General features: G+C 35.0%; 3 protein-coding genes across 3 annotated transcripts; 2 read left to right on the top strand and 1 right to left on the bottom strand.

Moving 5' to 3' along the window:
- Positions 1–201: 201 nt before the first annotated feature.
- On the bottom strand, positions 202–2,643 carry tfpi2 (tissue factor pathway inhibitor 2). Its single transcript, XM_026288801.1, has 5 exons — positions 2,451–2,643; positions 2,144–2,314; positions 1,775–1,954; positions 1,097–1,273; positions 202–956 (listed from the first exon to the last, which is right to left on the bottom strand). Exons 1-5 carry the CDS (start codon positions 2,524–2,526, stop codon positions 856–858), a joined length of 705 nt encoding a protein of 234 aa, XP_026144586.1. The 5' UTR covers positions 2,527–2,643; the 3' UTR covers positions 202–855.
- A 1,030-nt stretch (positions 2,644–3,673) lies between these two features.
- Positions 3,674–4,643, top strand: gngt1 (guanine nucleotide binding protein (G protein), gamma transducing activity polypeptide 1). The gene is made up of 3 exons (XM_026288803.1): positions 3,674–3,772; positions 3,868–3,966; positions 4,083–4,643. The coding sequence occupies exons 2-3, from the start codon at positions 3,871–3,873 to the stop codon at positions 4,206–4,208; spliced, it is 222 nt and encodes a 73-aa protein (XP_026144588.1). The 5' UTR covers positions 3,674–3,772; positions 3,868–3,870; the 3' UTR covers positions 4,209–4,643.
- Positions 4,644–5,231: 588 nt separating this feature from the next.
- Positions 5,232–17,426, top strand: LOC113119371 (probable acyl-CoA dehydrogenase 6). The gene is made up of 9 exons (XM_026288800.1): positions 5,232–5,479; positions 8,403–8,523; positions 12,867–12,996; positions 14,208–14,314; positions 15,524–15,691; positions 15,783–15,956; positions 16,245–16,406; positions 16,671–16,821; positions 17,057–17,426. Exons 1-9 carry the CDS (start codon positions 5,261–5,263, stop codon positions 17,145–17,147), a joined length of 1,323 nt encoding a protein of 440 aa, XP_026144585.1. The 5' UTR covers positions 5,232–5,260; the 3' UTR covers positions 17,148–17,426.
- The last annotated feature ends 186 nt before the right edge of the window (positions 17,427–17,612 follow it).

Genomic DNA, 17,612 nt, shown 5'->3' with positions numbered 1-17,612 from the left:
TATATGGGACAATATATTGCTTAGCTTTTTTCACAAACGCTATAGTTTCACAACAATAACGTGATCGTACTGCATTTTGGAAATGAGAATGTATGGGTGATATGTTTGGGAACATTTTTTATATGACAGATAAAAAACAACAACAACATGAAATAAACTGATTAGAGAAATGATGTTGCAGATGAAAGACTCATAATGCTTGTATTCAGTGTTTATTTATTTATTTTTTCTGGTTTTGATATCAAGTGCCATCCAAGGCATGAGACAATATATTTTATATTATAAACATTGATATAAAATAAAACATTACAAATAAAAAGGTTGAATAAATGTCATTTCTCACTTTAATGGTTAATAATTTTGTAACCTGCTAAATTTGACTCAGCAGATCATGACGTTCTAGTGTTTCTTAGCTTAAGTGTCACTAGGTTTTTTAAATCACTGTCATATGCTAGACTTGAGATGAAATCTGCCGTCAGTCTAAATTAAACATGATCTTGACATGACAAAACAACATTCAATTAAATATACTGGGTATAAACAAAGACTACAGAAATACTTTTGTTAAATACTGTCAATTAAACGTTAATCGCTTTATCACTTAAACAGTGTTAAGATTTTATAAAATAATGTATTTAATAATACAAATAATTAAATGTAGTAAAAAAAAGTCTAACACATAAGAATACATGAAAATATAAAACAAACTTTTATAAAAAAGGTCTTTTAAAAAAACAATCAATGTCATATATACACAGAGTGAGACGTGTATGAACTGCTGCCTTTAATCCCAATACTGTAAAATCAGTGCAAAGGTGTTTGTCAGTAATACAGAGCCAATGACTTCATAAACCATTATTTGGCCGACTTCTCCTTTGGTGGCTGGGACTTTACTCGTTTTAGGTATTGTTTGGAAACTCTTACAGACTTTTTATTAGGACTCCAACGTTTGCTACCTGAGAGCAACAAAACACACTGTTAGACATTGAAAATAAATCTAAATAATAATAACATTCAAAATAAAGCTGTTCTATTGTCTTGATAATGACTTGATAAAGTCTCATATTACAGACGAACCCAAGGTGATCACACCTACCATTTTTAGCACAAACATCCATACAGCTTTGTTTAGAGATGAAGTTATTGTTGCTTCCTCCGCATCCCGTGTATATGAACTCCTCGCATGTCTTTGTAGCAGAGTTGTAGTAATATCTTGGGATGGAAGCTAAGCACTTTCCTCTGTCCAAAATATCATTGCAAATCACAGGGATTGCTGAAAAATAAAAATAAAAGACCACAAAAACATAAACTTCTGATCTTTGCATTTTATAGGGACTTCAGAGATGTTCTAGGTGAAGCCAAGGTCCATTAACTGAGCAAGGCGAGAGACTGGAAACCATTTAGACAAGATGGCCATTAAACAAGCCTGTTGTGCTGATAATTTGAAAAGATGAGAATAAAAACATCTTAATGTGTTCCAATGGAGACGATTAGGGTCGCAACAAGTACACAGGTCCCTTAATGTTCTCTTCTATGTTCCGCTCGTCCGTTTTATTAATGCTGTTGACATGTCCTCACCAAATGATTATGAAGATTTAAAACTTCATTCTTGACTTTTTTTCTTAAGATGACAAACACACTTTCCAACCATCTTGTCTTTAAATACATGTGTGTATCTTTATTTGCATTTTAAATATTTGATTCGAGGCATAGAATGTAAAAGCCTAGATGTTAGATTTGTTAGAAATGCTAGTGTGTCTCAATAGGAACTTACTTTTAGAAGGTCTGCAATATTCAATACATTCCTGAAGGTTTTGAAATTGGTTTTCATTCCCTTGGCAACCACCATAAGTGAAGGGTTCACACTGCATGGAGGTCATATTGAAGAAATAACGCTTGAAGAGGCCCCGGCAGGGCCCCTCTTTCTTTTGAAAACGACAGATCTGGGGGATTTCTGTTGTGTGCAGAAGAATACTTGTGAGCATTTCACATCATTTGAAAAAATTACTATGGCAGTAAAAGAGTGAAGATTTTAACATTTTTTTAACCATAACAGCCCTCATAAAAAGTCGATTTAAGATGCTATGCGTATTGTTTACATAGCTTATGCGTGTATTCAGATTGTAAGTTTAAATAAACGTACTTGGAATCCTGAAGCATGTTTTCTGACATTCCAAAAAGGACTTGAAGTTGTTTGCGTTTCCCTCACAACCGCTATAGCTGAATTCTTCACACTGTTGAGTGATTGTATTGTAGTAATAACGCTGGATGTCGTCATTGCACGTTCCTTCTTCAACTTGTAACAGGCAAACTTCTGTGGGGAATAAATATGTTTATAGTTCAAGTGCAGCTGTCCGGTTTGTCAGGTTTCAACTAAACAACGCATCTGTTACGTCCATTTTAATACAACTTTTGAATTAGCCATTAAAAGAGTCAAATGGTTTATTTACCTTTTGGTTGTAGTCCGACGGCGCTTTGCACGACAGCAACAATAAGAAAAAGACCTCCAAACAAATCACATGACATTGTAATAGAGCTTATACTTAAGGCTCGTAGTGGTCTGATATGGTACAAACTGTTAAGTTACTCGCCTGATAAGTTACTAACTTGACTTCTCACAATCGTTGGCTTATAAATGGGGTGGAAATTTTTAAGGGGTTGGAATTGGTAGGGCGGGCTATATTTAAATTACAATTCCACGCAGTAGTCTATCTAGTAGCTACTACTACAGCGATTTTCTCTAATACCAAAGCAGAAAAAAAATTACTTCATATTTCATGATCTTAAAATTATATAAAAACTAAACTTATTATTACTACAAATAGTATATAATATTATATATAGCCTAAATATAGCTATAACTACTAATACAAATGCACTGTAAAAAAATATTTATCAAAGAAGGGTTATTGGAGTACTTTTTATGTTGTACTTTATAAAACTACGACTAGCCACAATACTACGACTTAGAAATACTACATCCAAATTGTACGTTAGTTTAATGTGTTTCTTGCCTTTCTTTATAATAATTTTTTAAACTAACTGCACATTTCTAAGTGAAAATTGTTTAGAAATGTATATTTATTATCCTATACTATGTTTTTAGTGAAGTAACATTGTTATACGCACACACACACACACACACACACACACACACACACACACACACACACACACACACACACACACACACACACATATATATATATATATATATATATATATATATATATAAAACATACATTACATGTACATGTATTATTTTATTAAGATAATTAGAGTAGTTGTAGTAGTTTTGCTCTGATATAATGGTACAATGAAATAATTACGTAATTGTGTTTGACCACCTATGGAAACAGTTCTTTGAGAGAAAACATATGTCATATCTTGGATGATAATGTAATGTGTCAGGTCAGGGGTAAATATGGATTAGCATGCCCATCCCAACAGCCTGTAATGCTTTCTTTGTCCCCTTGACCTATATTAAAATCCAAGGGTCATTACGAGAAAACCTGAATCAGTTTCATTATATTTGGGATCTATTTTATTGTTTATGTTAATATGTATTGACTTTGTTGAACGTGTGGTTGTTCGCAAGAACAGCTGACCAGAAATTTGGAGAAGGCTATGGAAAGATAAAATAAGAGTGCTTGTTTAAATTAGATTAAGAGATTACAATGTTTATACAGATTACTTTATAAACCGGATTGAGAGAGAGGTACAGAATCTCTGTCTATTTTCACAGGTGGAGGAGACCTCATCGTAAGCGGCAGTAAGTCTGGTCATCAGCAGTATATTGTATAATTAAATATCTCAAACACAAATACCCTACCAAATGTAATGTGATCGTTTGATTTGATTTCCCAGACAATGCCGGTCATAAATGTAGAAGAACTGACCGATCTGGATAAGGCTAAAATGGAAGTAACCCAGCTCAAAACTGAGGTGAAGCTTGAAAGGGCGAAGGTAAGCGTTGGTATCTACTCATGACCAGATTACACAAAATGGACATCAAAGTTGGATAGGCATTGCTGGTATGCTCATTTTTGTTTGGTTGTCACCTTAATTACTTTTTCCATCAGGTGTCCAAATGCTGTGAAGAGATTTCAGAGTACATTCAGAGCGGAGCAGATGAGGATCCTTTGGTCAAAGGCATTCCAGAGGAGAAGAACCCATTCAAGGAGAAAGGTGGCTGTGTCATTTGCTAATGTGGACAGAGAAACCCCCAACTCTTGCAGTTTAGTGTTCATTGCTGCCCATGGACACCTGCTAACATTTAATAATAGCTGGAATCACTCTGCTACCTGAAAAAGGACAATCACAAATATGGATAGATTTTCAATTAACTCTAAATGGCTTTTTCTCCCTTGTAAATGAGTCCACAGGATCTGGACCTTCATATGTTGTATATTCCTCTTTGAAGAGCTGTAATAAATCAGACTACCACTGTGCACTGATCACCAGAGACTTGATGGACTAATACATGTATTTATTGTGTGGGCTGCCAGCCAAAGGGTAACATATGTGTGATAAAACAGGGAGAAAATGAAATGTTCGAGCTTGTAATTCACATGATAAATCAAGGCTTAATCGGTGGAATATTTCAGCTATTCAGTAAAATCACATCACTCGGCAAAGGGCCACTAAAGTTTCTGAGTGAAATTTTTGTCACCATTTTTGTCCATTTCAAATCACATCAGAAAAGCATTTATGTTTAATAAGAATGAAGGAAATAATCAAAAAGTTTAAAATAAAGTATCAGCTAGGGTTAGGGTATGTGTTGGCAGGGCTTTTTTTACAATAAGGTTGCATCTATTAAATTATCTGAATTCAAATTAAAATGTACAGTCAATAAGTTATTGCATAGGCTTCTGTTTTATTATGTATTACAATACTGAGGATCAGATGATTGCCACTATTTGCAATAAGTAGCCTAGTATAAATAGCAGAAAATCTTAATATTTTAACAGTGTAAACAGCATCCATCGCTATTTGCGCTTAGCCTCTATCACTCTTTACACAGTGCAAATAGCCGTTGTCTTTCAGAAAATTCTAATGTATTGATCTAATGTGTTAGATAGATATCCAAATAAATCGCTGAAGTCAAAATTGCAAAAAATAAAATAAATAAATAAATAAAATGTCCCAGATTACCCGAATTCGCCCTATGTTAACTACCGTTATCTGATCATGGTACATTGTAACAGGCGTTTGTACATACGAACTGTAGCCTACATTCGAGTTCTACGTGAGTCGTCTAATGCGCATGCGCAGATCAACACTTTTCAGAATGGCACTGCGCGTCTTGCGATTTAATTTGGCTTTGAATCGCAGTTTGCTTAAGACAACTGTTGTCTGCAACAAACGGCACTTGTCAGAAAAAGCGTCCTCCAATTCGAAAGCATCCGTTTCTACCGAAAATATCGATCATGTTCTCTACACAGAGGAACATTTTGCATTAAAAGCATCTTTGAGAAAGGTAGATATGGCCGCGTGCTACTGCATTGTATCTTTAATCAATTGTATAATTCTCTGTAGAGATAAATGTCGATTAAGTTTCTTGCTACCTGATTATTACACTCAAACGAATGTGCAGGTCGGATCTTTTTCAGCAACTAAATGTAGGTAAGAGGTCACTTAACGTTACTGTAGCTTCCACTGCTAAGTTAGTTGCAACTGGTCGGTTGAATGAATTGCTTGGGATTTTATTGTCTGTGTCTGACATAATTAAACGATTTTATGACGGATTTTCTGATATAAAGATACATTTTCACGATTAAACGTTGAATTGTGAAGATTAACCATGAGATTAACCGATTTGTTTTGATGCTTCCTGGAAGCTCAGCTTGTCACGTGATGCTCAAATTGAGTATGGCCCGTCAACTCCATACTAAAAGTTTTTTCACACCAAAATTTTAGAAAACAAATATTTATCTTCCCCAGAAACTTTACTATTGATTATTACAGGTCTTTCTATTTCTTTTTTTCTTTTCTTTTTTTTCTTTTTAAATCTCACATTTTATTTATTTATAGCTAATTTTTTGAGTTAGCAAGGTCAAGGCTTTTCTCCAAAGGGTGAAAAAAAGTATTTTCCATTAAACCTTATTACCTTCTTTAAGGTATCATGTGATAAATGGTAACATGAATTGTATTTGAATTAATAAGATTTAAATGATTGGAAGTCATTAGAATTATACCTTTATATCAACTGTGTAGACTAGGAAGGGTTACAGGACTTGGGAAGGAAGTTGCTTTCTCCGATTCCCAGTGGCTTCAAGTGTGTCGGAATAGACTAGTATGAGAAAGGATATAAGTGGAAAACAGAAAAAGCAACGGATAATGAAAACAATGCCATAGAGTGAAGCTCAGGGACGGAGTTTATTAAAAGAACTCACCAGAGACAGTGACATGATGAAAACAAGGTAGAAAAGTCCTTGAATTAGAAGCATGCGATGTTATTATGCATCTAAATAAAAGGAAAGACTGGTGTGAAATTTAACAGTGGAATATATCTACAAACTTGGTTTTATTTTTCAGTTTTTACTCATGCTAAAAGTATTTTACAATAAAATGCACTTTTACACAAGGTCATCTCATGACTCAAGAAGAAATTCTTCACACAATATTAATCTTATGTAATGCTTAAGTCACGCCAGTTATGTTCAGATTGAAAGAAAGGGAGTATGATTTAAAACATCTAAATGTTTTATGCACAAGTAGAGTAACCACTTACAGGAAACATCACCTGCTGTTATTCAGTTCAGTTCAATGGTCAGGTCTTCTGGGTGTATAAAGTGTTGAAAAACCATACGTCAGAGTTCTGGACTCAACTAAACAATTCTCTGCTCGAACCGACAAGAGAATTGTGCAATGTTTACCAAACTTTATAATAAGTGAGGAACCTTGTACTAAAAAGCGCTATACAAATAAACTTGAATTGAAGGTTCGAACAGGGGCGGACCACACTTCCTTTCTTACCGTATTATCCAGTCATGTCTTCTGGGTTCTAAGTAAACCTATACAAAATATGTTGCTTCCGTTATATGTTCTCTGCCAGTTTTTCCCGCCAATTCTTTCTGCTGAAAAAAAAAAAAGTTCACGCAGAGTTTGTTAGCGTGCTGTTGACCCCGGCTTCCTTTCGATTTGAAACGCTATTTGTCCTGTGAATACTGCTTTTGAGTCAGGACGTTTATGTTGGCCAGTGAAGCAGCACGTCTGCATGTTTTTGGGGAAATGTGGTGCTCATCCCTCTATTTTTCTAACTTTCACAGCTCAAACTGAAACAGGGCTTTTACTCCGTTTGCACCCATTAAACATATCAAGCAGAAAATATTAGCTCAAGAGGACACATTTCCATAGCTGAAAAATGTATGGCCTTAATTGAATTAAACTTATTGGCTCATCAACTTATTTTTATTGCTCACATAATGCATTATTGGGAAAAGAATTCAATTCCTTTTTTGCTTCATTTGTTTAAGTAGATTCTAATGAATTGCCTTACTTTCATTTGACTCCCCCAATGCAACATTATAGTGTTCTTGTGATCAGACACTAAAACAGTACAATGATTATTAAGGTTGGCTGACTTTTAATTGCATTTGTTTTAGAGATTTCTACTCCATCTGTTTTCAACTTAATAGTTTAGCCCAAAATACTCAACCTTAGGGATTTTTTTTCTTTCTTTTGGTAAATGTCACTCGCCTGTCAGGAATATATTTTTTGGCTGTGTTTGTATGGTTCAAATGTCCATGTTGCTGCAGACACTTAGTCCTACTATATTTCACAATGGTTATTACAACAGAAAGGCGTCTTGAAGTGACTCAATAGGAAGTTGAGTGTCTGGTCCCGCTGTCAAGGAAGTAACCTATTGTAGTGCTGTTACACTATATATATATATCTTGAAAGGTGTATTTTTATTTTTGCCCTTTTGTTGCTGTTAGGGTGGGAAGTGATGAGTAGAAGGGTTTGGACCATGAAATGATGTGAACCGGATTCAAATCGTAATTACTCTTTGTGAGCTAATTGCTAGGCAACATGTCTGTTAGAAATTAAATAATAAACTCCGTGTTTTGATATCTAGTTACTTTGAAAAGCTTTTGTATTTCAATGCTGATTATAGGAATTCCAGACTCCAGTGAATTAATCCTTAGTTTTTGATGGATCATTCATGTGAACATTTAGACTGTTTCCTAGTTTCTGTCATGTTTTTTAGATTATGTCGTGTGTGTCTTCGCAGATGTTTCCTCCAGTAAAGAAATTTCTCACAAAATTTTGCTTCAATAGAATAAGCGCTTAAGAGCAAACAAGGCGTTAATGCCCAACTTCCCTGAAATCTATACATTTTTAGATTTGGTTACAGTATTCAGATAAAGCATTCTGATCTATGTTTGAATGCATTACAGATCATTGATAAAGAGATCAACCCTTATGTCGATAAATGGGAGGAAGAAGGACTATTTCCCGCTCATAAGATCTTCAAAATCCTGGGTAATGCGGGATTTCTAGGAGTCAACAAACCTGTGGGTAAGTAAATGTTCAGATTGTACTTCAGATTTACCAAGCATACAAAATACCCATTCTTCTTGAACACTTCTATATACAAAATAGTCATAATTTAGTTTTTCAAACCAGTTTCCATTTAGAGTTAAACCAAAAGTTTAGCCTTAACCATAACCATAAATCTTCAACCACTCTTTCCTAAAACGGAGTCCTTCCAAAGAATGTTATATATAGGTGATACAAAACCAGTTTGGGGGTTCACGTGTTCAGATTTTGATGCCAGAACACAATTTCAGCAGCAGCGTTCTGTGCAACTTAAAGTATGTTTTCATTTCGTACCAAACTTTGTCTGTTTTGTTCTGTTGCACAAGATCAGGGAAAAATTGATGTGACCCGTTGAAAGCAGCAGGTTGAAAAATACATTTGTAAGAAATATTGCTCTTTCACAGAAAAATATGCGTTTAATGCACAAACTGGAACATTTTGATGTTCCAAATAATGACAGACTCACAGTTCAAAGAAACTTTTTTTCAGAAAAGTAAAGAAAAGGAAGATTGTAGGGTGCCCTTAAGAGTCTTATTATTATTTTTTTATGGGAGTGCAGATGGATTCATGACAAAATAACAACATGGCTCCAAGAAGCAATTACAAGAACAGTGGAAAACACCTTGTAACACAAAATAGATTTCAGGCCATACACATATCAAAATGTCAGTACACAACTTTTTACCATACGGTTCAAAGCATTGCTATAAACCTCAATACATGAGAAGAATAAAGAACAACCAAAAGGAAATACAATTGGTGCCTGTGCAAGTGCAATGTAAAATTCAAATAGAAGTATTCCCCCTCTGTTTTTAACACCTTTCTATGCATTTGTATTAATGTACAACATATTATTGTGGTGTGTTTGTAATCAAGATCTCAACAAATGTACAATCCAACAATCTAGGATTGTAAGCGCTTGTGCAAACAATCATTCCTAAATAGCATGCAGGTTATATCCACATAATTTGTTACAATTTGTCTTATTTTTTATGAGATGGTAAATTAATGTTAAGAATACCATGCAGTATAATTGCTAGGTGGATGGAGGCTCTGAGGGAAGGAGCTTCGTAAATTTGTGGGTCAGGATAGCAGCACTTGCATTAAGAAATGCTGACACTGTGACACTTCTGCATTAGCAGGCTGGATTTACAGCAGCATCTTAGAGAGAAGATTAGCACTCGAAGCGTTGCCTCACCACATTTGATATGTGCAGCACAGATACACCAGCAAGTCTCTAAACAATAACGTAAAATCTGTTCAGGTGAATTGTGACTTGACTGCTGTAGGCTAGAGCTGAGCATTTCCTGTAGACTCTCTATTTTTCATCTCTTGTCTGTGCACTCACTCTCGAGATTTGGAGTTTTCTAGCTATTTTTATTTCTAAATCCACCATCATGAGTGACTATAAAGTTTACATTTTTGCATTTATAGAAACCAGCACTATTTTTTGTTGAATGTAAGCATTTTTCATTTAAAAAATTTTGACTACAAAAAAAAAGTTATTGAACACTTCCATGGTTATGGGATACTTAAAGTATACAGTATAGTTCAATGAACACACATTACTTAGCAGCAGGGCTCGTTGTTGTATTATTTGGGATACGTTGTCACAATGCAACTTGCTTTTTTGAATATATCTATTATTATAAGCAATTTTAAACCGTAAAACAAAATGTAAACTATTCTCGTTTACAGAAATGTGTTTTTTTTTTTTTTTTGGCCATTTTTTTTTCTAATAATTGTTAATTTGTTAATTGTCAGTTGTTTGTCATCTGTATACAGTTGAGGTCAGAAGTTTACATCCCCCTTTCAGTGGTGAAAACTTTTTGAATTTGAAGATCAGGGTAAAATTAACTCATTTCGTCTTCAGGGAATCTTCTATAGCTTCTAGTACTAGTACTAAATAAAAAAAAAAATATATATATATATATATATACATACATTTAGGCAAAATACGAAAAATGTCCAAACCTGTTCTGCTCTTAATGCATGGTTTTTCTTTCCGGAGCAACAGTGAGAGTTTGAACCTTCTGTAATAGTTGCATGTGAGTGCCTCAGTTGTATTCGGTGTGAAAAGATGGGTCTCAAAATCATACTGCTGGAATGGGTTCAAATACACAAAAATGCTGGAAAATCAAAGAATTTGTTGGAACTGAAGGAATTTTCTGAAGATCAGCAGGCAGTTTAACTGTTTAGGACAACCAAGGGACTCATGTACAACTATTCTCAGCCTCAGACATCACGCCCACGTACTGTTGGCTAAACATCTGATGCATATGGTAGACAAAAGTGGAAATACTTCAGGAGTGTCGAAGTCATCATCATTGGTTGGTTGAATTATACAGGATTTCCAGGAGACGTGTGTGTGTCGTGTGCTTTAACGTTCTGCCTGGAAACAAAAATGCTGTGGTGCCAAGCCCCCTCATGATAGAAGAAAGCCGTTGAGTTTACAACGGTGACAACGAGCGCTTATCTAAACGCTAGATATTCAAAAGTATGTCAAATATTTTAAGTTTGCGGCATAAAATCTTTAAAATATGTCCAAGAGTTTTACTCGCCAGTCTGTTATTGTGGTGACATTTCCACACCCCGAAACATGACGGTGAACGTTGCAAACTGTGATTGGTTGTTTGACATGTCGGTCAAACGGCCTCATGAGCGGGCCTTAGCCAATGAAAACTGCCATAGAGTCTGAAGGTCTGGCTATGCAAGACTAATGAACAACTACTTTATAACTAAGAATCAAGGTGATGTAAACTTTTAGATGAGGTTATTTTATAAATTTAACTATTAATGTCTCTTGTGGTCTATATGTAAACTTTAATTTATGTGAAATATCTTATTCAGGTCAGTACTAAATAAACGATAGCATGCATTTTGTATGATTCCTCTTATTTTGGTAAAATAATTAACATTCTGCAGATTCTGAAAGGGGGATGTCAACTGTATCATCTGTGTCACCCTCAATGATACAATGCTAAAGGATCCTTGGTTTGCAGTGATTTAAGGTATTTTGAATCTTTGTTTTAGAGTTTTGCTAGTTCCCATAACAACTTCTAACTTGTGAAATCGCTGCTTTCAAAACCTGGCTCAAAGAGATCCATTTTACAGAACTGGCATAAATCCAGACTCTGTTTTTCCAACCCTGGCAAACTCCGATAAGACGGTAAGACGCCATTCTTATCCGAACTGACCAGTCTTTTGACATTTACTCCCACAATATGTGGGTGTACATGGCCTCGTTTATTTTGAAATATCTCTCATTTCACATCTATGTGTTGATTAAATGTACTGCGCAAGGTTACTCCACCGCTCTCCACCAAAAAAACGTTTAAGTTTACATGCACACAGCGAATGGAAATGTTGACCACCTTCCAGTAGCTGTCCTTCGTAAAGCACAGATCCTTAAACATTAAACATCCTTTTTCCATTTTGTTCCAACTGTGTATCCAAATATTTCATACTATAAAAACCCATATAAGACTGTTACACAATATTTGCATTGTAATGTGGAAATCTTTCACAGTGTTTCACATACCAGTCAAATGTTGTTCTCCTTAAGGTTAATTAAGTTAGTTTGTGGTAAGGATAAAGAAACCTTCAATTTAGATGTATCTCAGATTGTCTGTTTGGATACTAAATTGTTCGTCTCTATACAGCTGTTTCTTTGCAGCTGTATCTGTTTCCTCTGCTCTCTGGCTTCTCTTTTCCTTATTTTGCCACACCAAACGTTGTCCACAACTATTGTGGGACCTTATGACATGGGGGAAGTGTGCGTGTGAGTTCACCAGTCACTAAAGGGCTTGCTTTTTAGCATTATTGTTGCCCTTATTGCTTACACAGAATAGAATAATTTCTGTAATGTCATGATATTTGTTTCCTGAAGGAAAAAGTGAAATTAAATGGAACTTGAAATGACATGAATAAATGCATAACAAGGAAAATATCGTGGGAAAATGTAATGCTTTTATTACAGTCAAAATGCAAGACATTGTAGTATGTTATAATGAAGACTAAATGGATGCAGGGGTGTGAAAAGGGCATGTTAAGTTTTAAATTACTGCATGGCAAAAATATGTAGACCAGTCTTACAGTACATGATCCATATTTGTCTTCAGTACTGAAGTAAGCACGTTCAGATTAATGATGCAGAAGACCTGATGAAAATGATCTAATTACACGTGCTTTGTGATCAAAATGTTCATGTTTTTGTCTAAATAATTACATGCTCATAAAAAAAAAAAAAGAGATGGAGAGATGAAGCATCCAGGTGATCTGCTCACTGGACATTCACTTACCTCTTTCTTCACTGTGTTTAGAGTATGGAGGTCTGGGGTTGGACTTTAGCTATAGTGTGGCTGTTGCAGAAGAACTGGGGAACATCAACTGTGGAGGAATTCCCATGGCTATCGGCGTGCAGAGTGACATGGCTACACCTGCACTGGCGAGGTATTTCTCCTGCTTAACCTTTGAGTAGTATTAAGTAAACTAGTTAAGTAAACTGCTAACTATTCTTTCAAATTAGTAACAGAAACATTAGACATTATTCCATCATAATTTCCAGATGTGTGCTACATTGCTCTTCCCATTGCACGTGTGAGGGACATTGCTTTACTGTATTAATAAAAAATGGTATTTTGCACTTTAAGATTAGTTGTTGGTAAGAAAATATCAATACATTTGAAATAATAATTAAAAGAGATGGTAAAAATCATGATAATTACTTTTGGTTCATTCGTCACGTTTGTAAAGAAAGGTGAAGTTGGATGCAGTATCTTGTGGCCTTCCTTACATAAAGAAAATTAGCACATTATTCATAATTTATACCGCAGAAAATGTAAAAGTAGTATCTTATTACTTATAACTTTTTTGACCAGTCTCACTGGCTTCTTCATCAGTTGGCCTTGTCATTAAATGCCCTTTGTCTCACAATATTCATCTCTCACTTTGAAATTACTTTCACTTGTTTTCCAGTAAAAAAAATAAATAAAAAAAATGAATTTCCTTGAGAAATAACTTGATTTAAAGTAGTCAACCCATTTGTGAGAAGTTATATATATTATATTTCTGCTAAATAAAAGTGAATTGGGTTTGGGAAAAATAGGGTAAGAAAAAGAAACTTAATTTAAGATATATGAGATATATACTCTTATTTTTAAACTAAATGTAATATTATTTATTTACTTGCAAATTTCAGTTTTTATTGATTTATTTTTAATAGGGAAAAGCCTAACTTTTTTTTATTAGTTGTAGAATGATGCAGGTAGACTCAGAATGAGTTATTTCTTCACCATGTTTTGATAACCTCTTAAAACAAATTAAATCACCTATCACTTATTATAAATAAATACTGTAGTCGTCAGGAAAGTTCCTTTTCCTGTTTTCAGTCTGCAGCGGGTTATACGCTGTCAATGAGGGGAAATTAGTGCACTGTTCTCACACATTTTGTCTGTGCATATTCTTTTAGGCTATTTGGATTCAGAAAATCAGGGATTTTGATTAGTCTTTGTGATTCTGCAACCTTGGAACAGTTTCTGAAATTGCATTTGCTGCTAGTAAAATGTTAGTGTCTTCTGTAGCCCATTCTGTCTCACAAGCTTTTGCTACAAAACTCAAAAAATAACTGTGAGGATGTGACCGTGACCTCTGTGCTGTTGTAGGTTTGGTTCTGCAGAGCTCAAGAGAGAGTTCTTGCAGCCCACTATAATGGGTGACATGGTGGTCTGCCTCGGGGTGAGCGAAACAGGGGCCGGCTCTGATGTAGCAAGTAAGTATTTTGCTGGAGATAATGTATCTAATAGGAAAGACATGCTCTTTTTATATGACCATGGGGGTGTTCTAAACAAGATATAAATATACACCAGATGCAAATCTAAAATTAATGAAGATATCAAAGCATTTCAGGCCAGGGAGATTAAAAGACTTGCCTACATGGGAATACCACACAAGGGGATGCAGATCCATTTTTCATAAATGTATTAAAATTTTTATTTGAAGTAAAGCTGGTATAAGTCACAGATTATTAATGAGATGTTTTGAGGAGGATTTAATGTACTGTATTTTATATTTAAACCAAGTATGATCTAAAGCAGCGATTCTCAACCTTTTTTGGCTTGAGGGCCCTTTTTTGTCCAAGAGAAAATCCCCCAATGTCCTTTAATATTTCTGCTGTAATTATGGCAAAGCTGGTTGTTTTCAACTTTTTTTTATTAACAGAAACTGTGAGCGTTGCTATAGTAAAAGTTAACCACAAGTCATTTTGTGATTCTATAACTGTGTAACAGAAACTATTAAAAATAATTTTCAGTAATTGAAACAAAATTAGTTAAATAAGTTAAAGTTCTGAAACTAAATAAAGAGATCAAAGCTATATATAGATATATATAGCTATATGAATATAACAAAGCAAAACAAAAACGAATAAAGAAAATGATACAACTTAACCTAAAACAAAAACTGAAATATATATTTTAAAGAAAATCTCATTTCAAATACTAACAAATAATATAATAGTATATAATCATTAGTAAAATAACATAGTTAAGCATAAATTTATTTATGTGGGGGGAAAAACTAAACTTAATTTAAGATAAAACATTATGCAGTTTTGCTTCACCTGAGTCACCTGATGTTTCAAATTTTGATATTTTAGTAAAAAACAGTTTACAAAATACTTCCTTTAATGTAAACTGAAAATATAAAAATAGAAACTAACTTAAAATATTAAAATACTGTAATAGTATATAAATAAAATAACACTTCAGGAAGTTTCAATAACTAGTTCTTTAATAAAAACAATATTTACTGTTGGGGGGGGGGTATGTTTTTAGCATTTTATTTAGATAAAATGTTATTTATAATAATAATAATATTTATATGAATAATAATCTATTCATCTAAATAATTTCCTCTGCCTCCTGGCTGAGAACCACTGATCTAAATAATGTAATTTGGGAATAAATACCGTCTCCTTCAGGCATCAAGACTAAAGCTGTGCGCAAAGGAGATGAATTTGTCATTAATGGAGGAAAGATGTGGACTACTAATGGCACTCAGGCAGACTGGATGTGCCTCCTGGCCAACACCAGCGATGGCCCTCCACACAAGAACAAATCCCTAATCTGCTTACCTATGAATCTGCCAGGTAAGACATAATGCAAAAGGACAGAACTTTTGGAAAAGGAGAATTTTTACTGCCAAAGAAGACATGCTAATGTTTTACCGTACATCCACAGGCGTTCACATCGCACGTAAGATTGACAAAATAGGCATGTGGTCATCGGATACAGCAGAGGTGTTTTTCGATGACGTGCGTGTGCCCTGCAAAAATGTCATAGGGCAGGAGGGAATGGGCTTCACGTACCAGATGCTTCAATTCCAAGAGGAGCGACTCTGGGGGGTGGCCAATAGTAAGTTATGCTTTCTAACTCCCACACGTCCCACCGCACGAACATGACGTCAGTGTGTTAATGTCAGTACTGCCAGTGTGTTTACGAGCCAGGTCAGGCCCAACTGTGTTTATCAGTGAGTCAATCTTGTGTTTTCGCTTTAAACATCAAGGAAGAAAAAGGTCTGGCATGTTCTGGAGGATCTTTTGACATCACCAGCAAACATTTCCGCGTTCCTTTAATCCAGCTATTTCCTCAATCACCTAATTTGCTGAAAAACACATCTGAACTTTTGCCTTGTTTTTGAAGTTCTGACGACCATGGAGAAAGTTGTCCAAGAGACCATTAATTACACCAGACAGAGGAAGGTCTTCAATCAGCCCATTCTGTACCACCAGGTCGTTCACTTCAGGCTGGCTGAGCTGCAGACAGAAATCGAACTGTTGCGCTCCCTTTTGCATCGCGCCACAGGTGAGTCCAACCGTTTCCTCAATTATTCCAGAATGATTTTATAAGCCAAGGCAGATATGCAATTTCATGGGTTTGGGTCTACGGGGCCACCAATTTCCGAATTAATAATGGAAAGAAATGGTGTGAACACTGGCTTGCAATCAGTCCATTTTCATTCTTCCTCCCTCAGGTTGTGAAATTAAAAATTGGAGCTGAACCTCAGCGTGTATGCCTGAAAATGAATACCTCTGAATTCGTTTTTTTCCCTCTGTGCACTTTCATTAGCTTTGTACATTAAGGGAAACGATGTGACAAAGCTGGCGTCAATGGCCAAGCTGAAGGCAGGACGACTGGCCCGGGAGCTCGGTGACAGCTGCCTCCAGTACTGGGGTGGCATGGGCTTCACCAGTGACGTCCTAGTCAGCAGGTTCTACAGGTCAGTTTCTCTCATCTGAATGAGGTGAACATGCATGGGCTCTCATAGCTGCAGTGACATCTAGTGATATTTAAAAGCAACTGGGTACGATTGCACGTGTATACTCATGTGAATGAGCGTTAAGAGCCAGGTCAAGTGTGAATGCAGTGAATCCAATTTCCAAGTGATTTATATAAGTGTAAAATATTGGATACAAATATATCTGATCGGTTTTTTTTTTTTTTATTCTTAACAGGGACTCCAGGTTAATGTCCATTGGTGCAGGAGCTGACGAGGTGATGCTGTCAATCATATGCAAGTACATGGACACTCTTCCCAAGAAGTGACATCACCAATATGAGTTCAGTTTGAAAACAAAGTGCCCTTAAAAGGAAAATCTGACACTTAATATAAATGAAATACAGTTATATCAATTATAAAAGCCATTAACAACCTTAAGATGGATGAGTTGTACCTTGCAGTGAAAAATAGAATAATAAGGTATTTTACTTGATGAAGAACTTTATATGTAGTTATATGTAATTTATGTACATTTAGATTATAGTTTCATATGAATGTTTGTTGTTATGGATGAAAAAAAATAAAGATGTCATAATTCTTCAGTAGCTTGTTGTACGATTCCTGAGAAGCATAAATTAGATATATGAAAACAGGATTCAAATTTGTAATAATTCTCAGAAAAATTACATCTATTTACAAATTAATTGCTAAAAGGACTGAAATTAACCATGCATTATTTTAACCATAAAGAGCAAAAGAGATTGGAAAAGAACTTAAAAATGACTTGAGAC

This window comes from Carassius auratus, chromosome 19 (genome assembly GCF_003368295.1).
Source record: "Carassius auratus strain Wakin chromosome 19, ASM336829v1, whole genome shotgun sequence".
NCBI lineage: Eukaryota > Metazoa > Chordata > Actinopteri > Cypriniformes > Cyprinidae > Carassius > Carassius auratus.
Note: the sequence above shows the minus strand (reverse complement) of the source record. Positions and strands in the feature narration are given on the sequence as shown.

Excerpts from the sequence above, each read along its gene's own strand:
- gngt1 (XM_026288803.1), top strand. The coding sequence starts at position 3,871 with ATGCCGGTCATAAATGTAGAAGAACTGACCGATCTGGATAAGGCTAAA. Across the intron at positions 3,967-4,082 it reads TGAAGCTTGAAAGGGCGAAG|GTGTCCAAATGCTGTGAAGA; the intron begins GTAAGCGTTGGT and ends TTTTTCCATCAG.
- LOC113119371 (XM_026288800.1), top strand. The coding sequence starts at position 5,261 with ATGCGCATGCGCAGATCAACACTTTTCAGAATGGCACTGCGCGTCTTG. Across the intron at positions 5,480-8,402 it reads TAAAAGCATCTTTGAGAAAG|ATCATTGATAAAGAGATCAA; the intron begins GTAGATATGGCC and ends AATGCATTACAG. Across the intron at positions 12,997-14,207 it reads GCTACACCTGCACTGGCGAG|GTTTGGTTCTGCAGAGCTCA; the intron begins GTATTTCTCCTG and ends GTGCTGTTGTAG.
- tfpi2 (XM_026288801.1), bottom strand. The coding sequence starts at position 2,526 with ATGTCATGTGATTTGTTTGGAGGTCTTTTTCTTATTGTTGCTGTCGTG. Across the intron at positions 2,315-2,450 it reads CGTCGGACTACAACCAAAAG|AAGTTTGCCTGTTACAAGTT; the intron begins GTAAATAAACCA and ends TATTCCCCACAG. Across the intron at positions 1,274-1,774 it reads ATATTGCAGACCTTCTAAAA|CAATCCCTGTGATTTGCAAT; the intron begins GTAAGTTCCTAT and ends TTTATTTTTCAG.